Source organism: Apiospora phragmitis (assembly GCF_038363925.1).
Source record: "Apiospora phragmitis strain CBS 135458 chromosome Unknown utg000010l:1.0-9815664.0:1.0-9183399.0, whole genome shotgun sequence".
In the NCBI taxonomy this organism is placed as follows: Eukaryota; Fungi; Ascomycota; class Sordariomycetes; order Amphisphaeriales; family Apiosporaceae; genus Apiospora; species Apiospora phragmitis.
In genome coordinates, this window is record NW_027117409.1 from 3940632 (window position 1) to 3959606 (window position 18975).

General features: G+C 31.2%; 2 protein-coding genes across 2 annotated transcripts; one reads left to right on the plus strand and one right to left on the minus strand.

Annotated features, from left to right (window-relative positions):
• Nucleotides 1-557: 557 nt before the first annotated feature.
• On the minus strand, nt 558-1156 carry PG994_010992 (uncharacterized protein; the record flags this gene model as incomplete). Its single annotated transcript, XM_066862401.1, has 2 exons — nt 558-915; nt 1029-1156. 2 exons carry the CDS (start codon nt 1154-1156, stop codon nt 558-560), a joined length of 486 nt encoding a protein of 161 aa, XP_066711511.1.
• Nucleotides 1157-2496: 1340 nt separating this feature from the next.
• On the plus strand, nt 2497-4020 carry PG994_010993 (O-methyltransferase-like protein; the record flags this gene model as incomplete). Its single annotated transcript, XM_066862402.1, has 4 exons — nt 2497-2753; nt 2838-3354; nt 3446-3659; nt 3722-4020. 4 exons carry the CDS (start codon nt 2497-2499, stop codon nt 4018-4020), a joined length of 1287 nt encoding a protein of 428 aa, XP_066711512.1.
• Between the last annotated feature and the right edge of the window lie 14955 nt (nt 4021-18975).

The following is an 18975-nucleotide window of genomic DNA, read 5'->3' on the forward strand; positions in this document are numbered from 1 at the left end:
TCTTCGGAATCCGGGCGCTCAATGGTTTTCACAGCAGGTGCCAATAGAGTGTATATTGGTCGACGGGTCATATGTGGCGCCAGCAGAGTGCTGGTAGCTGTCCTGGATAACTTCGTTATATCACACACCGAAACAAGATGCCAGGTCACGCACGCCCAAAACATATCTCGAAGGTGATGTTATTTCGCTTTGCCTCCCTAAAGGACTCCGGCCGACCCCGGCACGCGGTATCATCAAACGGTTTGCGTGCTGCTGCAGCAATAAGACCGCGGATAAAAATGACTACGCCTCAACTCCAATCCATGCTTTGAACAAAACCCCCGTACCCCACAAGCTGGTAGATATGTAAGGTGCCAGCGGAGGGTGTAGGAAGGCTCCCTTCCTTCCTCTTCCCTCCTTCAATTCAACTCAAAAAGCCCCCTTGTTCGTGGGAACACGCTTGGATTTACCCTCCTCCTCCCTGCTTTTTCTTCAAAAGTTCTCTTCTCTTTGGTTCTTTTGGGGGGAAGGGGTCCTTCCTCTTCTGAAGGTCTTCCCTTGTCTGAGGGTTCTTCTTCCTAAGTAGACCCCTCGTCGATCTCGCATACGGCCTCTAGCCGCTCCCGCGCGACCCGGAGGACGTCGTCCACAACGGTGGCGGGTATCGCCAGGTTGTTGGCGTCGCCCGCCGCGCCGTTGACGGCCTTCTTGTTGTTACCGTTCGTCGCGGTGCCGTTAGCTTCCCCGATCTTGCTATCCTCGACAGCGGCCGCCTTGGCCTGCGTGTCGTGCCGTACGTCGTCGATGACGCGCCGGATCAGCGCCGGGAACGTAGTCGCCTCGCCCGAGCGCAGCAGCGATATGGCGTGGGCCTGTATCGCCGAAGGCCAATTGGAGGGGTGGGCGTGCAGGCTGTGGAGGAGCTCCTCCTGGATCCTGGTAGCAGGGTAGACAGTCAGTATTGTGTCATACATTCGTCTTCTTCCCATTGTTCGTTGCGTCGCGTATGCAGAGACTGCAACGGGGGAGGAGTAGAAAAGGCGGCTTACTTCTCGACGTGTCCCTCTCTAAGCAACAGTGTGTTGATCTGGGATCGCAGGTCCGGGTCTAGTGTGGCCGGTGTGTAAGTGGCTGCCGATGCTGGCACCTTGACGGGGGTCGATGGTGGGGGCGACATGATTTATTCGATGAAACGACAAGAAGGGCGTCTCTAAGTCCAACCTGTCTTTCGCTGCAAGAGTCCGTGCCAATAGGGGTTCCTTGTCGTCAGAAGGAATGGAAGAAGCCCGTGTGGTGGTAGTGGTGGTGCCTCTCGCCCGTTTGCATGTCAAGGATGAGGCGACAGAAGCTAGCTCTTGGGGGCAGGCAAGAGCGTGCGCAGTCGGCGTTGTGGGCGGCGAATTGGACTCAGATTACGGGAGTTTTCGGAAGCACATTGGTCATTATGAGAGCCGCATGTCAATGGAATTGAAGATTATTGACCGATTGTACGAGGGAACCCAAGTTGTCGTAGACTAGAGAGAGAGATTGCGAGGCTGAAGGAGCTTGTTGCCTTCCCCAGGAATTCAGGGAAGGTCAGAGGCAAGGCTGATAGGGGAGTGGGTAGCGAGTGGGGCCACCTCCCCAGTATTCATTAGCTCACTTCTTATCTAATCGCCTATCTGCCTGGTGCTTCCCTTTGTGCACCTCGAATACAGAGTACTGGAGATTTACTACTCAAGTGCTACATATCATGGGTAGTACCGTCGCTCCCACGAGCACCAGATCTATCTCGCACACATGGAGGTATCAATATGTTTATATTCTGTATAATATATATATATATATTGTTCTACACTGTTTGAATGCCTACTTCTTAACTAACGTCCCCAGCCCCCCACTCCATGTTGTGAGGCTGGCGAATGACAAACAACGACCAACGTCAATATACACAATCCATCTTGATTTGGGGTATGAAGCACCAATGTTGATCGCCAACCTCCCTGTCGTTGATTACTGAACACCGCAATCACTGCAAGGCCCCCTTGGGTGGTGTCCATTGTGACCATGGCTACACCGACCGGCAGGGCTGGTATAGATTGGCTAAAGTAGGATAAGGAGCTGAAATTCGTTCGTAGTTACACAACATACATAGGTACCTATCCATCCCTTGAGTATCAGGAGTTTCCCTCCCTCTCTACCGGATGTTTACTTTTGATCAGCTGAAATAGACATCGCGACGCCTTACATTCAAGCCGTGCTACTCATTGGACGAGCGATTCCTATCTATCGCGTTGGTGTGATTCAAGCCTTGCGCCTTGCGTTGAGATCTGTCATGTTGTTGCCCTATTTTCATGATAGCTTCGTGGCAAACCCTTGCCACTGCCGCGACCCAGGGGATGTTTGGCTAAGGGAGCAAGCTCTATGATCGACAGGGCGTGCGGTGTGATGAGACGAGTATAAGTGCTGCCTGGGTGGCTTCTGCTACTGCATATTGGACTTGCTTTTCAGGGACCATCTCACCTATCTCGCTTCGCCATGTCTTCTCTCTCCTCCATTGTGCGGATGGAACAGTTGTCCGCTCTGATTTCGGAGAAGGAGAAGCTCCTCACCGACTTTCTGGCGTCGAAAGAGCTGGAAGCTCCGTCGCTCAGTGTTGACGAGCTTGCCAAATTGGAGGTCTCTCCGGATGATAACAAGTCTTTTAAGGCTCGTACGGAGCTCATCAAAGCTACGCGAGAGCTGCATGACATATTCCTGGGTCCACGAGAGACCTTGATGGCGCTGGCCTGGGGGTAAGTCCATGCTTTGCTCCTCTGGCGCAAAGGAACCAACCAAAGTTGATCATAGCACTCACTGTAGTCTACCGACCAGCTAAGTCTGCAGGCCATCTGGGAATTCAAGATCGCCGAAGCTGTCCCCACGAATGGCTACATCAGGTTTGAGGAGCTGTCAGTCAAAATCGAAGAATGCACAGGGAAAACCATCCTACCATTCCAGTTCCAGATTCTGCTTCGCCATGCCATGACCAATCAGATATTTTACGAGCCCCAGAAAGGCTGGGTAGCTCACACGCAGATGTCGCGCCTGCTCGCCACCAACCCCAAGTCCAATGCCTGGGTCGGCTTCATGACTGGCGACCTCTTTCCTGCGTTTGCCAACGTCGTGAATGCCATGAAGAAGTCGCCAGGGAGCCAAGAGCCTAACGAGACAGGTGTCAATGTAGCCTACAGTCAAGACCTACCATTCTACGACTTCGTACAGCTCGACAAGGGGTGCGCCATGCGATACAGCCGCGCCATCGAATCTCACGGATCGAGCGAAGGGACGGACATCTTGCATGGTGTTGTAGATGGCTATCCGTGGGCCAACCTGGGCGATGCTACTGTAGTTGATGTGAGTACCTGCTGACAAGCCTTCTTCTTATCCCAGCAGCGTAACGCAATTTCCATTGTTTAGTTGCTGAATAACACAATGCCCATACCAGATGGGAGGGAACATGGGCTATGTCTCTGTCGCCATCGCCGAGGTTTTCCCCAAGCTCAAGTTCGTAGTCCAAGACACAAAGGGCATGAGGAGCGCCGAGCCTCTGGCTAGAGTGCCCCAGAGCCTGCGGGACCGGGTAGAGCTCACCATCCACGACTTCTTTGACGTGCAGCCCATAGTAGCAAAAGCATACCTCTTTCGCCACGTGTTCCATAGTAGGTACACCACCAAACAGGTAGCCACTGCTGCGGAACAGTTCCTAATTTGACTTGTATAGGTTTCCCCGACAAGTATTCAATCAAGATACTCCAATCGCTTGTGCCTGCCTTGAGAAAAGGGGCCAGGATTATCATCAACAATGGAATGCTCCCGGAACCGGGAACACTGTCCTACGTGGACGAGAGGAGTATTCGAACACTGGATGTTGTTATGCTTACTGTAACGAATTCCAGGGAACGAGAGCTCAACGACTGGAGGAAGTTGTTCCGAGATGCAGACCCGAGATACAAATTTCTTAGAGCCTGGAAGCCTAGCAAAAGCCAGCTGTGGTTCATCGAAGCAGAATGGAATCCTTGACTCTTATTACCTGTTCTCTTACCTTAGGGAAACCCCCTGTGTGGTAGTACATGGCTTGACATGTAAAAGCCGGGGTGGGCAGATGATCACACATGCACCAGATCAAAGACCACCCGACGTTGTGTTGAACCGGGGGGTGTCTATAGTCCGCCACATTAGCGCCTTGTTCGAGCCATGACTTTCCTCGGAAGCGATCCGGCTCTAACCGAAAGTGTGAGGCACATGCATGTTGAGGTACAGCCAATGCATAGTATTGATCTTTCGCTTATCCCCATTTCGATGGGAAAAATACGAGGTCGTCATGTTATTGATTTATTAGATTAGAAGTACGAGCTTCTCGTACTTCTAGCCGTTATAGCCTCGTTATTTATTTATATTATAAGACTTTATTAATTTAATAATATAAATTAAGTACTAGTTAATAACTTTTATATAAGTAGAATAAATAAAGAAATTAAGTAATCGTATCGCTTTTTATATTATTTTAATTAACTTTTTAAGTTATTTAATCTCTACGCGGTTTTTAAACTTAGCGGTCACTGCGAGTACGTATTATAAGCGCCTTATTAAGTTCACTTAGCTTTAAATTTAACTTTATAACTACTTTTACTACTTTTTTAACTTTAGCCTCTTTTTTTATTAAACTAGCTACTTCTTTTATAATTAATACTATAAAATCGCCGCTTACTAGTGTTTTTAATACGGCCTTTTTACGCTTTAATTAAGCCTTTAGCGATAATATCTCGATGTTTTTAATAGTAACCTTTATTTATTTTTAAATATTTTAACTATATTACTTATAATCTTTTATAATTAAAAGAGTGTATTATAAGCTAAGTTTTTAATCTCTCGGCTAAATTTTAATACGTTATTATTAACTAATTTTAAAGCTACTTTAAAGGCTTTAAAAATAGTAATATTTTAAATCTTTAAATATATTAATACTTTTATTTTATTAATAAACTAGTTATTAACTAATTATTACTTTAACTTAATAACTTATTTAATTATAACCTTTTATTATATAATTATATAGTATTTAATTAAGGTAAAATTAATTAAAAAGTTAAGCTTTAATAACTTTATTATTAAAAAATTAAAGCTTATAATTAATATATATTAAAAAAATTAATATATAATTCTAAAGTTAAAAAATAATATAATTTTTATAATCGTTTATAATAATTAAGCGTGTTTTAAAAAAAAGTTCTTCACTTTAATTTAAAACTTATATATATTTAGTAATTATTATTTAATATAATGTAGTCTATAAGCGAAATAACTATATAAACGAATTAACTACTTTTTTAAACTTCGTATAATAAAGTATAAATTAATTCCGCTATAACGTATTTAATATATTAAAATTAATCGAAATCTTTATTATTAAATATATTTATATCGTTTTAATAAGTACGCGTATTATACCCGGGCTCCTTATAAATTCTATAGCACCGCGGGCGCGTCTTAAGCCTTTTCGTATAACCACTACTCCGGCGCGATTTATCTTATAACTATTTATTAATATCCTTTTAAAACTATAAGTATTTTTTAGCTTATATATAAAGTAATCCTCTATCTTATAGCCGTTTCTTTTTCGCACGGCGGCGCCGGCTAAGCATTTTTTTTATCTCTCGTAGTACGGTTACCTCACCTTTTAATAAAACGAGCCGGTATATTACTTACGTTATACCTTTCGCGATTTAATTAAGTCTAATAAAAACTAATATCGGAAAGCTATTTTAATATCGCGCGATTCGATTCTTAGCGTACTCGGTTTAAGATTAAGTTTTAATTAAATTATCTAAAGTTTTTAATTCTTAAGGTATAAGTAGGCCGAAAGAGGTCGCCGGAAGCGTCGGCGTATATAGCTTTATATTTAATTATAAAATAATAGATTTTAAATTATACGATATAAGTCCTGCCTCTCGAAAACCTCCTTAAATATTTAAAATAATAAAAATCGCTTAGAACGCTTCTAAAAACGCTAGTAAAAAGTCTTCCTTTAAAATATAAATAATATACGCTCGTATAAAACCCTTAATTTCTTTTTTATATAACTTTTTTAATATACGAAAATAGCCGATATTAAAAGGTTAAAACTTATATAATAAATAAAAAAGTATATAAAATATAATAATCGAATTCTCTTTATAATAAAGCTCGAAAGTTATTAAATAATAACTCTTATAATTATTAAAAAGTAATAAATAATAAATACTTTTCGTATAAGACTTCGTATACTTCTTAAAGTATCGAATTTAATACTCGCTTTTTTCGTTCGTAGTTTAGCCGTTTTTAATAATTAAGATTACTTAGTCCTTCGATAATAAGCTATTTTCGTACTAAGAAAAGAGGTACGTTTTTTCGATAAATATAATATACGGAGGGATAACTTAACCGGATAATCTAACGCCTTAAATAACTATAACTTATTCTCGATTCCTTTATTATATTACCTTAAGCTTTCCGCGTCGATTAGAGGTAGTAATAATTATTTCGAACGAGATTTAACCTATAAAAAAGCTAGTCTCGTCGAAATTATAAATATCCTCTTTTTAAATCTTATACTTATAAATTATATTTCGTATAAGGGTAAACTACGCGTAATACGCGTCGAGATCTTTATAAAGGATTTTTTAATAATTAATTTTTTAATTAAAACGCGTTCGGAGGTTTAATTACCGTCGTACGAAATTAAAGGCCTAATTAACGCCGACGCGTCCCGCGTCGCGTTAACGAAATAATCGATTCGCTATATTTTTAACGCTACTTATCCGGGGAGGAAACGATCGCGAATTTAGTTCGATTATATATTATACGATTACATCTTTTTCGAAATCCGTTAACTTTTAAGAATTAGCGGATATTTCGCGTTTTATAAAAATATCGAGCTATTAGTTATAAAGGGTCGTATAAAAGACTTCGTACATTTAAGCTATGCGTTAAAGACTTAATTTTAAATTATTTTTAAACGCTTAAAGCGCTAAAATTATTTACCCTTTTTTAAGTATTAACTATAATAAGTAATAAAAGAATTAAGTTATAAAAGTTATTCGTACGAAATTTAACGAAAGTAATTAATTCACTTATATAGTTATTTCGCTTATAAACTACGTTAATAAAATTTAAATTAAGTATAGTTTATTTTATCTCGTTAAAAAATTATTACGTCTATAGATTTTTTTTAAAATTTATTATAATAAACGTTATTTAAGTTTAAAAAAAACTTAATAAAACGTACTTAAGTTTATATTAATAATATAAAAAAGTATTTAAACGTATAATAAAAGAAACGCTTTATTAATATAATAAGTAATAATAAAAGTAATCGAATAAAAGTACTTATATAATAAAATTATTAAGGTTATATATTTTATTAATAAGTTAAGTTAATTATTTATTTTTAACCGTACTATTTTAATTATTTAAACTTAGTTATTTAATTAATATTAATTAATTAATATTATCATTATTATTCGGTTTTATATCTTTTTTTAATAAATAAGTTTACTATTATTAATAAGTTATATATTAAATAAGCTTTCGTACGTACGTACTAGTTTTAAATTTAATCGTTATATTATTATATTTTATTATTTATATCTATTTTTTATACGAGTTACGAGGGGTATTATATACCCTTCTTTATAAAATAAAAAAGGGGTTCGTACGCGTAGGTACGTAGTACCCCTTTTAAAGTAGTATAGAAAACCTTAATTCCTGCTGTTCTAATATTAACAGTTTTTATTTTAACGATAAATTTAACCAGCTCCTCTTTTTAAGACGAGTCTTCCCTTTATAAAGGTCTCGTATAAATAGTTTACGCTAATCCGGTATTCGGCGCTTACTTAAGCCGTATAAGTGATACTATACCTTTTTAATATTAATTTTATTAAGTAGCAGGTTTTTTTAATTAATTATTTTAATCGTTTAAAAATAATAATAGTAATAAGTACGCCGTCGTATATCGAGATACGTTATACCTCGTTAAGGAAAAAGATATCTCTCTTTCCTCTCTTTTATTTCTTTTCCCCTTTTCTTACTCGTCGTGCGAGTCTAGTCTCTCGACGTACGCTTCTACGTGTACGGTTAACTTATTAATTAATATTAACTGTTCGAGGGCTTTATTTAAAGATTTTTTAATAAAGGCGTTTATAGGGTTATTTCGGCTATTGATTTAATAGATTTCCGAGATCTCCCTTTTTTTATACGATTCTTAAAATAATATAATATTAATTATTAGTCTTTTCTCGTTCGTTATTCTTAGTTTAATTAAGTATTTATAAAGTGATCTCGAGTTTATATAAAAGATTATTAATACCTCTTAAAATCCGAAGCTTCGTACGGTTCTTTTAAGCGTAATATTAAGTGCGATACCGCTATTAATACTGGAGATCATGCCGTATATGTAACGAACGCTATCCGGGTTTTAAAAGAAACCTAGTAAGACATACTGGGGTTTATGCTAGCAATACGAGGGAGTATCTAGACGTGCGATAAAAGTCGCTTCTATCGATATAATAGGTAATAGCTCGTAAGAACGAAAATAACTAAGGTGCGTAGACGTTTAAAGGTATTTATAATAGTTTCGTTAAGGCTGTTTACTTTATTAATAAGTTAAGATTAATATTTAAATTAATTATTAAAGTAAAGAGTATTTATATAAAATATATAGGGAATATCCGTCGTTATATATTTAATTTCTTCCCTTATTAATTCGTTAGATCACTTAGCTTACCTTTATATTCTAGTGATTCGGGTGATCCCCTCGTTAGTTAGATCACTAGCTCACTTCGTCGTTTTTGGTGATCCCCGTGATCCCTCACGTGACGTTATCCTTGCTGCTCTTTGGGGTCGTGTCTAGCCGGCTGTTGTTCAGGATACCGTCGTCGTGGTCGCCGTGCGCTTTTATAGTATAAGCGCGTTCATATTAGTATAGCTAGTAGCGCGGTCGGTGGCCGTGACATTATAGCCTGGGCGGGGTATCGTAAATCCGGCCCGGTGATTTATGAGTCTTGGCCGCATGATTAGGTCAGGTCGTAATAGTATAGTTCGTTAATTAATACGCTTCGAATAATTCTCTTATATTTCGTCGAGCTTTAATAAATAATATTACTTTAAATCTCGAACTAGTCCCTCGTATAGCTAAGCTCTTAGCTTAATATAATTAAATATTCGAGCTAAGAAGTTAAGTTTTTATTATTCGCGAAGGAATCGTTAGTAAAAATATATATCTTCGTATAGTAAAGATCTAGTAGGATATATTTTAAGCCGCGTATCGAATTTTAGATCTACTAATTAATCCGTATATTTAAGCTCTTAATATTCTTATCTTTTAAAGTTCGTATTTAAACGGTAATAAATAAGTTGTACGCTATGTTTAATTAATAAATAAAAGCTAAATATACTCTTTTTATACGTTAAGAGATATATTACTAGTTTTTATTAACTATTTTCGAGTCGATAAGTTTTAATTAATTAACTTATCCCTTTTATTCGAAAAAAATATCGTACGATTTTAATTAAATCTTGCCTCCGTTAAACTTAATTAATATATTTTCGGTTAAGATACTTTTTAACTTTATACGGAATTATTTTTTTACTAGCTTTTCTTTCTTTTTAAAAAAAAAGGGGCTATAGCAAAACTAAACGTATCGTCGGTCTATATTATTATAATATCGAAAGTGTCCGGTCTTTTTATAATAAATAATAAATAAGCGTTATATATTAAAATTATTATTTTTAAATTTTATATATAGTAATTATAATACGTTTTAAACTAATAAAATCTTAACTTTATTAATTTATATAAAAGTAATATAATTTAAAATAACATTCTTTTAAAATACTAAGGTTTTAACTTTATTAATAAATATATATAAATTAATCGGTTTAGTTTATTATATAACTAAGTATACGCTTATATAATATCGCGTAGCTCGCTTTATATATTAAAATTTTAAATTAAAGTCAGTTCGAAAGTTAGTAGGAGTTTTTAGCTCATCTTTTAAATTATTAACAACTAAGTTAAAATAGCCTCTTTTTTTATATCTCTATAGCCCTATATTATAAGCTTAAATCTCTCGTATAACTTTATAGTTTTACTTTTAATCTTTTATATAAGTCGTGTTTTAATAATTCTCCGGCTAATATATTTACCCGGATCGAATTAAATAAGTTTAAAAACTTTTTATACGGCGAAATTATTAATCTTTTCCGCGTTAAACTCTTAATATAAATATTTAAACGAAATAATAACGCCATTTTATTAAAATTTAATTATTAAATCGTAATTTATTTATTTATTTTAAATAAGAAATACGGCGGTTAATGCGTTCCGAAGTAAATATTTTATAAATCGTTCTCGGCTACGTTATATAAGAGCTATAGTAATTTCCTCGGTTATTAGTTTAATATTTAAGGTATTTACCGGCTATTCCGGATTTAATTATATATCCGGCTCGTTATACGGTTCTCCGGCCTCTTTCCGGTAATACGGCTTAATTTAGGTTATTCGAAAAGCTTTCGGGCCGTTTAAAGTATCTACCCGGATCGTACGGTTTTTAATAATTACTATTTTATATAGTTTAGTCTATTTTTCTTTTTTCGTTAAATTAAAACTTTACTTCGAAATAGGAGTATTAAAATATTATAAATAGCCGGTCCGTTTTAAGTATTTAGAGCTCGGTAAATATTAATATTCGTACATATTTTCCGGATTATCTTTATTATTTTCTATACGGCTTCTCTTTGTATTTAAATTTTTAATAACGGTAATAAGTTTTTATTAATACGAAGGTATATTTTAAATATAAATAAAATAAATATTAAGCCGTCGAGGCTAACCGTATTATTTAAAGTTTTAATAATTATTTAAAGCATTATTTAATATTTACTTAATAATCGAAATCTTTTTATAAAATTTTAAAAGTTTTATATAATAAAATATATATTCGTTTAATTTTATTTATTATTTAATAAGTTTTAATAAATACTTATTTATAAGTAATTTTTATTATTTATATATAATTTTAAATTTTTTTTTTAAAAATATATACCCGAATTATATAAAATATAATTAAAAGGTTTTTAATATACGTATATTTAATATTTATAAAAAGTATTTTAAATACTTTATACGTTAAATAAATATAAAAATATAATCGTTAAAAACTATATTCGAATTAATTATATAAAATATGTTTTATTTATTAATATAAATAACGTTTATAATAATTTTATAATTAAAGTTATATTCGTTTTATAACGAGAATTTAAATTTTTATAACGCCGGATCGTATAATTAATATTAAGAGCAGAATTTTTAAATTTCGTCGAGAATAATAAAATTAATATCGTTATAGCCGGCGTTCTTTAAAAGTGTATAGAGCTTTTTTATATAAGAGTGTTTAAATTATCGATAAAAGTATCGAAGCTATTTTTAAATAAAATATAACGTTATTTTTATACGGCCGGTATTAAAAAATAAGTGTCTTTATTTCTTAATTATAAATAATATTTTACCGTCTTTCTATATAATAAAATTAAAAATATTATTATAATACGTTTTAAACTAATCGGCGTTATATAACGAGAATAAAAAAAGGTTATAATATTTAAGATATAATACCTAGTTACTTTTAATCGGTTCCGTATATTAATTATTTTAATTAAAGAAATAAGCTTCAAATTACCGAACTTAATTTCAGCGCTCTCCGAGGTTTAATTAATTCGTATATCTAGGTTTTCTTATATATAAGCCTTTATTTAAAGCTTTTTAATTATTAAAAACAAGGCGGCGCTAATATTTTAAAGCTCTTTTTAATAAATTTAGCTATACGAGTTATTAAGGTTAAATTAGTCGGCTTATACAATAATACTAAACAATAAATATCTTTATTAATAAGCCGGTAATAAAACGCGGCGTCTATTAATTAAATAATACCTTATCGTACGTTTTTTAAATTAAAGTAGTCGTACTCTTTTTCGTTATTTTTTAGCTCCTCTTTTTTTCCCTTTTTAGTTTCGGACGGAACCCTCGTATTTATTTTAAATAAATTTTTTTATTTAATATTATTATACGTTTAGAGGTATTAAACTATTATACGGGTTCGCTTTTCAACTAGGTAATTTATTAATTAATAGCTTTATTTATAGTAAATTAGGTAAATTCTTTATTTAAACTACCGGTTCTTATACGATAATTTAGGTTAAAACGTGTTCGTAAATCGTTTTTATTTTATTTTAATAGTTAGTTATTATACGGTAATCTATTATTATAAGCTAGTCGGTTTCTTTTTATACGGTTATTTATAAACGGTTTATTAATTAAATACGTATTTATAACTAGGTTTTAATATAATTCCTTCGTTAAATATCGTTCCGAGAACTTTTAATTTATTATTATATTTAATAATACGCGAAGGTTTAAAAATAACGCTTCGTATATTAGCTTTTAATTAATAAGGGCCTGTATAAGCTCTAGAACTTTTTAATAAGTTTATACGATTAAGGTATAAAGAGCGATCTCTTTTTCGAATCCCTTTTCGAGGGCTCGTTATACGAGTTAGAGCTTGTTTAGCAGGATTTTTAAAACCTCGATAAGTTACTTCTCGGCGTTTTTATTTTTTATTTTTTATTTATACGAAAAAAGTTATCGTTTAATCCGTAAAACATTATATATAATTTATTATTATATTAAAATACGAATTTATAAGGTGGTATATCTCGTTATATTTTTTCTCGAGTTTAATATAATTAAAATAAAATACCTCCGCACGACCGGAAAAAATATCCGGAAAGATCGTATAATATTAGTTTTTTAATATATTTAATCGTTAATATATTTTAATAAATATCCGTACTTTATCGTAAAAGATATTATACGGCTTATTAATATAATTCTTTTTTTTATATCTTTAAAAAAGTAATAATTTTATTTTAATCGATTTTATTATTATAAATAGCTCGGCTTAAAAAGATATCGTACTTTATAACGTACGTTAGACTAAATAATCGTATAGTCTAGTCCGGCGGTACCGGAATTAAAGAAAAAAGGGATAATATCTTATAACGTTTAAGTATTTAAGAATTTAAGGTTAGACGTCGGGCCTAGAGTATCCCGTAGTATCGCGAATAATTACTCCGTACGGAGACCGGGTGTCTCTCGCTTAGGCGGCGGTTGTTTTATTATCTATTCTCGGGAAGAGTATAGAATATCCTCTTTTCGGGTTTCCGAAGTCGGTTTTGTCGGTCGGTACCGTTGGTGGGTAGGAGCGGCCGGTAGTACTAAGCTTGCGAGCTTAGCTTTAAAGGATCCGTTCGTTAGTGTATCGACTCCGTGTTTCTTAAAGTAATTAAAAAGCTCTTTTTAAAATATATAATTAATTTAATTAAACTAGTGCGTAGTTTATTTATTAAATTCGGTAATAAACGACTTTTAAAAAGAGGTCTTCTTTATTTTTAATATATAATATTTTAAGAAGTATTATGCGAGGTACGTCGTGAATTATTCGGGCGATATTTTTTTAAAGAGTATCTCTAAGGGTTCGAACTTTTAGATATCGAGGTTAACGTTCTTTCTTTAAACTATTAATAAAATTTAGATATATTAAAATATTTCCTCGTACGTAGTTAGTTCGGGGTCTAAGTTTAAAGCTAGGGTCGTTAGTTTATTTAAGTTCGATACGTCCGGGCTCGGTCTCGATTCGCCGACCGTAATTAACTCTATTTTAATAGAGGTTATCGTTTTATAAATCGTAAAATAAGGTTATTTAAATATATAATTATATATAGCTCAGCTAGTTTCGCGTATAATTTAACACTTAGTTTTCTCTTTATAATCTATATTTAAAAAAAGAGGTTCCTCTTTATACGATTAATTTAATTCGGCTCTTCCTCCGAATTTCTAACGGCGGAAATTCTCGGGGCTCTTTAACACGGTCGCCCTTATATTAATAAGGGCGTAAAACCGGTTTTTTGCTATTATTAATTTATAATCGCTACGAGTAATTATTAATTAATATTAAATAAGCTTTTATATATACGGTTTAATTCTAAGTTTAATTAAAGTTATATCGTTATATTTTATTATTTATATCTATCTTTTATACGAGCTGCGAAGGGTATCGTATACCCCTCTTTTAAAGTATTATAAAAAACCTTAGTTTTTACTATTTTAATACTATAAGCGTTAATTAAATAAGGTTAATTTATATTAAGTTTTATATATATTTTAATGTAATATTAACTTATATCGAAAATAAATTTAAGTTATAATATTTTTTTACTTATTTTATTTTTAAAGTAATTAATTATTATAAATACTTATCGTTTTATTACTTATTATTAATTTATTTTTATTTTTATTATAATATATATTTATTATAATAAATCGTATTAAAAAACGCTATATATAAAGATACTTTAAAATTAAACGTTATAATATCATTTTAAGCTTAATTTTTTAACGGTTAATTATTATTCGTGTTTTTATTATAAGCCTCGAGATTTTAAAGCTTATAAAATATTATCGTTAAGTTCTTTATATTATAATTTATATATTAAATATAATTAATTACGATATAATATATACAGCTATTTAATTATAAATTATAAATAATAATTATTTAAAATTAATAACGACTTAATTATAACGAAAAAAGAATTAAAGTAAGCCGTTATAAGGGTTCTTTTATTTCGAAAATAAAAGAAACTATAGTTTAATAAAATAATACGCGCGATCCGGCGTAGGATTTCTTTAGTAAAAGAATTAAAACGCGTCGAGCGCGAAGAGGCGAAAGAGGAGGCTTATTGAGAGGCGGCGGCTAAGCCGGTCCCAGAGGCTGCTCTTATCCTTTTGTCGGACTTCTCTTTTAATTAAAACGAAGTCTACTTCGATGTCTCGTTAAAACCGTCTTTATTAATTAAGTTTAAGCTTATCTTACCTTAAACGTCTAGAGTTTCGTAATAATATTTTTTAAATACTTTTTAAGTTTTTAAGTATTATTTTTTAATAAGTAACTTATTTATTAAACGAAGTATTAAAAGCTTTATTTTTTTACTAATAATATTAAAATAATTAAAACTAAAGCTATTTATATTACTTTAAAAGGGGTGTTGTATACCTGCGCGTACGAACCCCTTTTTTTATTAAAAGAGGTATACGATACCTTTAATAATTAATATTATAGATAAATATAAATAATAAAAAATAATAATATAATATTATTTTAACCTTTATTTATATATATATATAAAAGCTTATTTAATATTAATTAATAATTATATAAAGTAATTATAAATTAATAAAAATAAAGAGACGGTTCTACGCCTTTACCGACGTAAGGGCGACCGTGTTAAAGAGCCCCGAGAATTTCCGCCCGTTAGAGATTCGGAGGAAGAGCCGAACTAAATTAACCGTACGAGGAGGAACCCCTTTTTCCGAGTATATATTATAAGGAGGAGACTAAGTTTCGAATTATACGCGAAACTAGTTAAGCTATATATAATTATATACTTAAATAACTTTATTATATAATTTATAAAATAATAACCCTTATTAAAATAGAATTAATTACGGTCGGCGAATTAAGACCGAGCTCGAACGTATCGAACTTAAATAAACCGACGACCTTAGACCTCGAACTACTTACGTATAAAGAGGTATTTTAAAATACCGAGATTTTATTAATAATTTAAAAAAAAAAAACGTTAACCTCGCTCTTTAAAAACTCGAACCTTTAAACGTACTCTTCGAAGAAATAATACTTAAACTATTTACGACGTACTTCGTATAATATTTTTTAAAATATTATATTATAAAAATAAAAAGAACTTTCCTTTAAAAAGTATTTAATATAAAGTTCGAAAAATAAACCGAATATTATTTCAATTAAGTTAATCGTACGTTTTAAAAAAAGCTTTATTATTATTTTGAAAAAAATAAAGTTAATATACCGGTAAACGGATCCTTTAAAAGTAAGCTCGTAAGTTTAATATTATCGGCCGCTCTTACTTATTAACGAGATTAATTAATAAAACCGACTTTAAAAACCCGAAAAGAGGATATTTTATACTTCTTTTAAAAATAAATAGTGGAATAACCGCCGCCTAAACGAGAAATACCCGATCTCTATACGAAGTAATCGTTCGTAATACTACGGGAAACTCTAGGCCCGACGTTTAACTTTAAATTCTTAAATATTTAAGCGTTATAAAATATTATCCCTTTTCTTTTTTTTAATTCCGGTACCGCCCGATTAGACCATACGATTATCGGGCTTAATATACGTTATAAAATATAATATCTTTTTAGCCGAGCTATTTATAACGGTAAAATGAATTAAAATAGGGTCGTTACTTTTTCGAAGGTATAAAAAAAAGAAAAAAACTATACCGGTAAGCCGTACGATATCTTTTATAATAAAGTATAGATATTTATTAAAAGATATCGACGGCTAAATATATTAAAAGACTAATATTATACGATTTTCTCGAATATTTTTTCTAGCCGTATAGAAGTATTTTATTTTAATTATATCGGACTTAAAAAAAGATAAAACTGTTATAACTTAACCTAATGACGCGGCTAGTACCCACCCCGGGAAGGAACTAAGATAACTCGAAGCGCCTACGAATTAATAAATAGTTATTAACTCTATTAATTAATATTTATAACCTTATTTATAATAATAAAAGTTTATTATATTAATTATAATAACCGATATTACGATAATAAATATATATAATTAATTTAAAATAGTACCCAGAGGATAATATAAGATAAATAGATAAGAATAAACGGGTAGAAATAATTAATATAAGTTAAATAAATAAAACGGAGTTACGTATTAATAAAATAAGAAGCTATAGGATCACGACGCTCTTAGTGATCCCGGAGCTATAAAATTATAACGTTCTTAATAATCCGGCGTAGATTAATAAAGGAAGGATTAAATATATAACGATAAATAATTCCTTACGTATTTTATATAAATACTTTTTATTTTAGTAATTAATTTAAATATTAATTTTAATTTATTAATAAAATAAACAGTTTTAATAAAAATTTTATAAATCCTTTTAAATTTATATATTTTAATTACTTTTATTTTTATAATTATTATATATTATATCGATAAAAGCGGACCTTTATTATATATTTAAATACTTTTTTATATTATTAATATAAACTTTAATACGTTTTATTAAGTTTTTTTTAAAACTTAAATAACGTTTATTATATTTTAATTATTTTTATTCTTATAAATTATTATTTAAACTTTTAAATAATAATATTTATAAGAATTATATCTATACGTAGACTTAATAACGCCCCTCGTCACGAGAAGGCCCCCGCTATTACCGTAAATACCCCTTAGCGAAACCCTGTTATAAAAGTAAATAATAACAATAATAATAACGGCTTTATTTAATAAATATTAATTAAACGAATTAAGGAATTTAAATAAAAAAACGCTAATTATTAATATTATTACGCTAAATTTAAAAAAAGCGCGACGAGCTCTTAATTAAGAACACTTTAAAATAAATACCCGATATTAACGAGCTACGCGAGGAAGTACGCCTTTTCTATACCGCCGCTAGTATTATCCAAACCTTTATTACTTTTAAAGGAGGAATAAAAATTAATACCCTAGCGGCTTTTAACGGGATAAATAAGAACCTCCGCGGATTCCTTATTTAAATTAAAACTTATTAATAGTTTTATAAAAAGACGTTTTAAAACGTTATTTAACGAGCCATTTACGTTACTTTATTTTTTAAAAATAAAATATTTGTTTAATTCGAACCCTATTTAAATAAACTTATAAAAAACGATTAATAAATTAAATTAAATTAAATAAAAGCGTAACGAATTTTTAAAAACTACGATAGCTTTAAATAAGCTTTTAAATCTTTCTTTTAAAACCTCGACGAGAAGTAATAAATAAAAAAAGAATTAAAAACTTCTGAATAAAAAAGATTAGCCGCTTTTTATACCGCCGAATTCCGATATATTATAGCTCGACTAAACTATATTAAAGCTACGAAAATTATAATATATTATCGAGGACTAAAGGAAAACGTTAAGAACGAACTTAGCCGGCTTAATACCCTTAATAATTTCCTTTCGTATATAGAGCTTACTATTAAAATCGATACTCGTATATACGAACGCCGCCGCGAGAAGCAAGGCGGGTAATAACGGTAGACCGGTTAAATCTAGGCTAATATAGGGCGACCACGTTATTATAACAACATACCGCTAAAAAATAATATAACGTATAATTACTATAGCGAACCTATAAACCTCGACGTTATTAAATATAATAAAAAGTAATATATTATTTATTATAATTATTAAAAATAAGGATATTATATTTAAAAATACGATATATTAACGTTATAAAAATAAAGAATATTTTTATAATAATTATTAAAAATAATAACGTTATTATTAAATATAATAGTCTATTTTAAATAGTTTATTATAATAATAAATATATTTTTAATTGAATAAATAAAAAAAGTATCGGATAGTTTTTTAAAACTTTTAAAAAAAAGGATACTATAGCCGAAACGTTACGGTAATACGAAAAAACGACCCTTTTTATATAACGAAAATAATAATTTAATGAATAATATTATAAACCGGTTAAAATAATTAATAAACGAGATTATTAAATTTAAAAACTTAAAAATTAACGGATAATTAAATATTTTTAATATCTTATACCTCGATTTAAAACATTTATATTAAATACTTATTACGGCTAGGTTTAATTAAAGAATTTATAGTAATTACGTAGTAAAAAATAATACTTAAATCTTTTTTATATATAAAAAGTATTTTACGCTTTTATAAATCTTATACGTATATAACGCTTATACGGAATACTTTATAAAGAAACTCGAGTACGAATGGTTTCTTTAAAAGATCGGTAAATA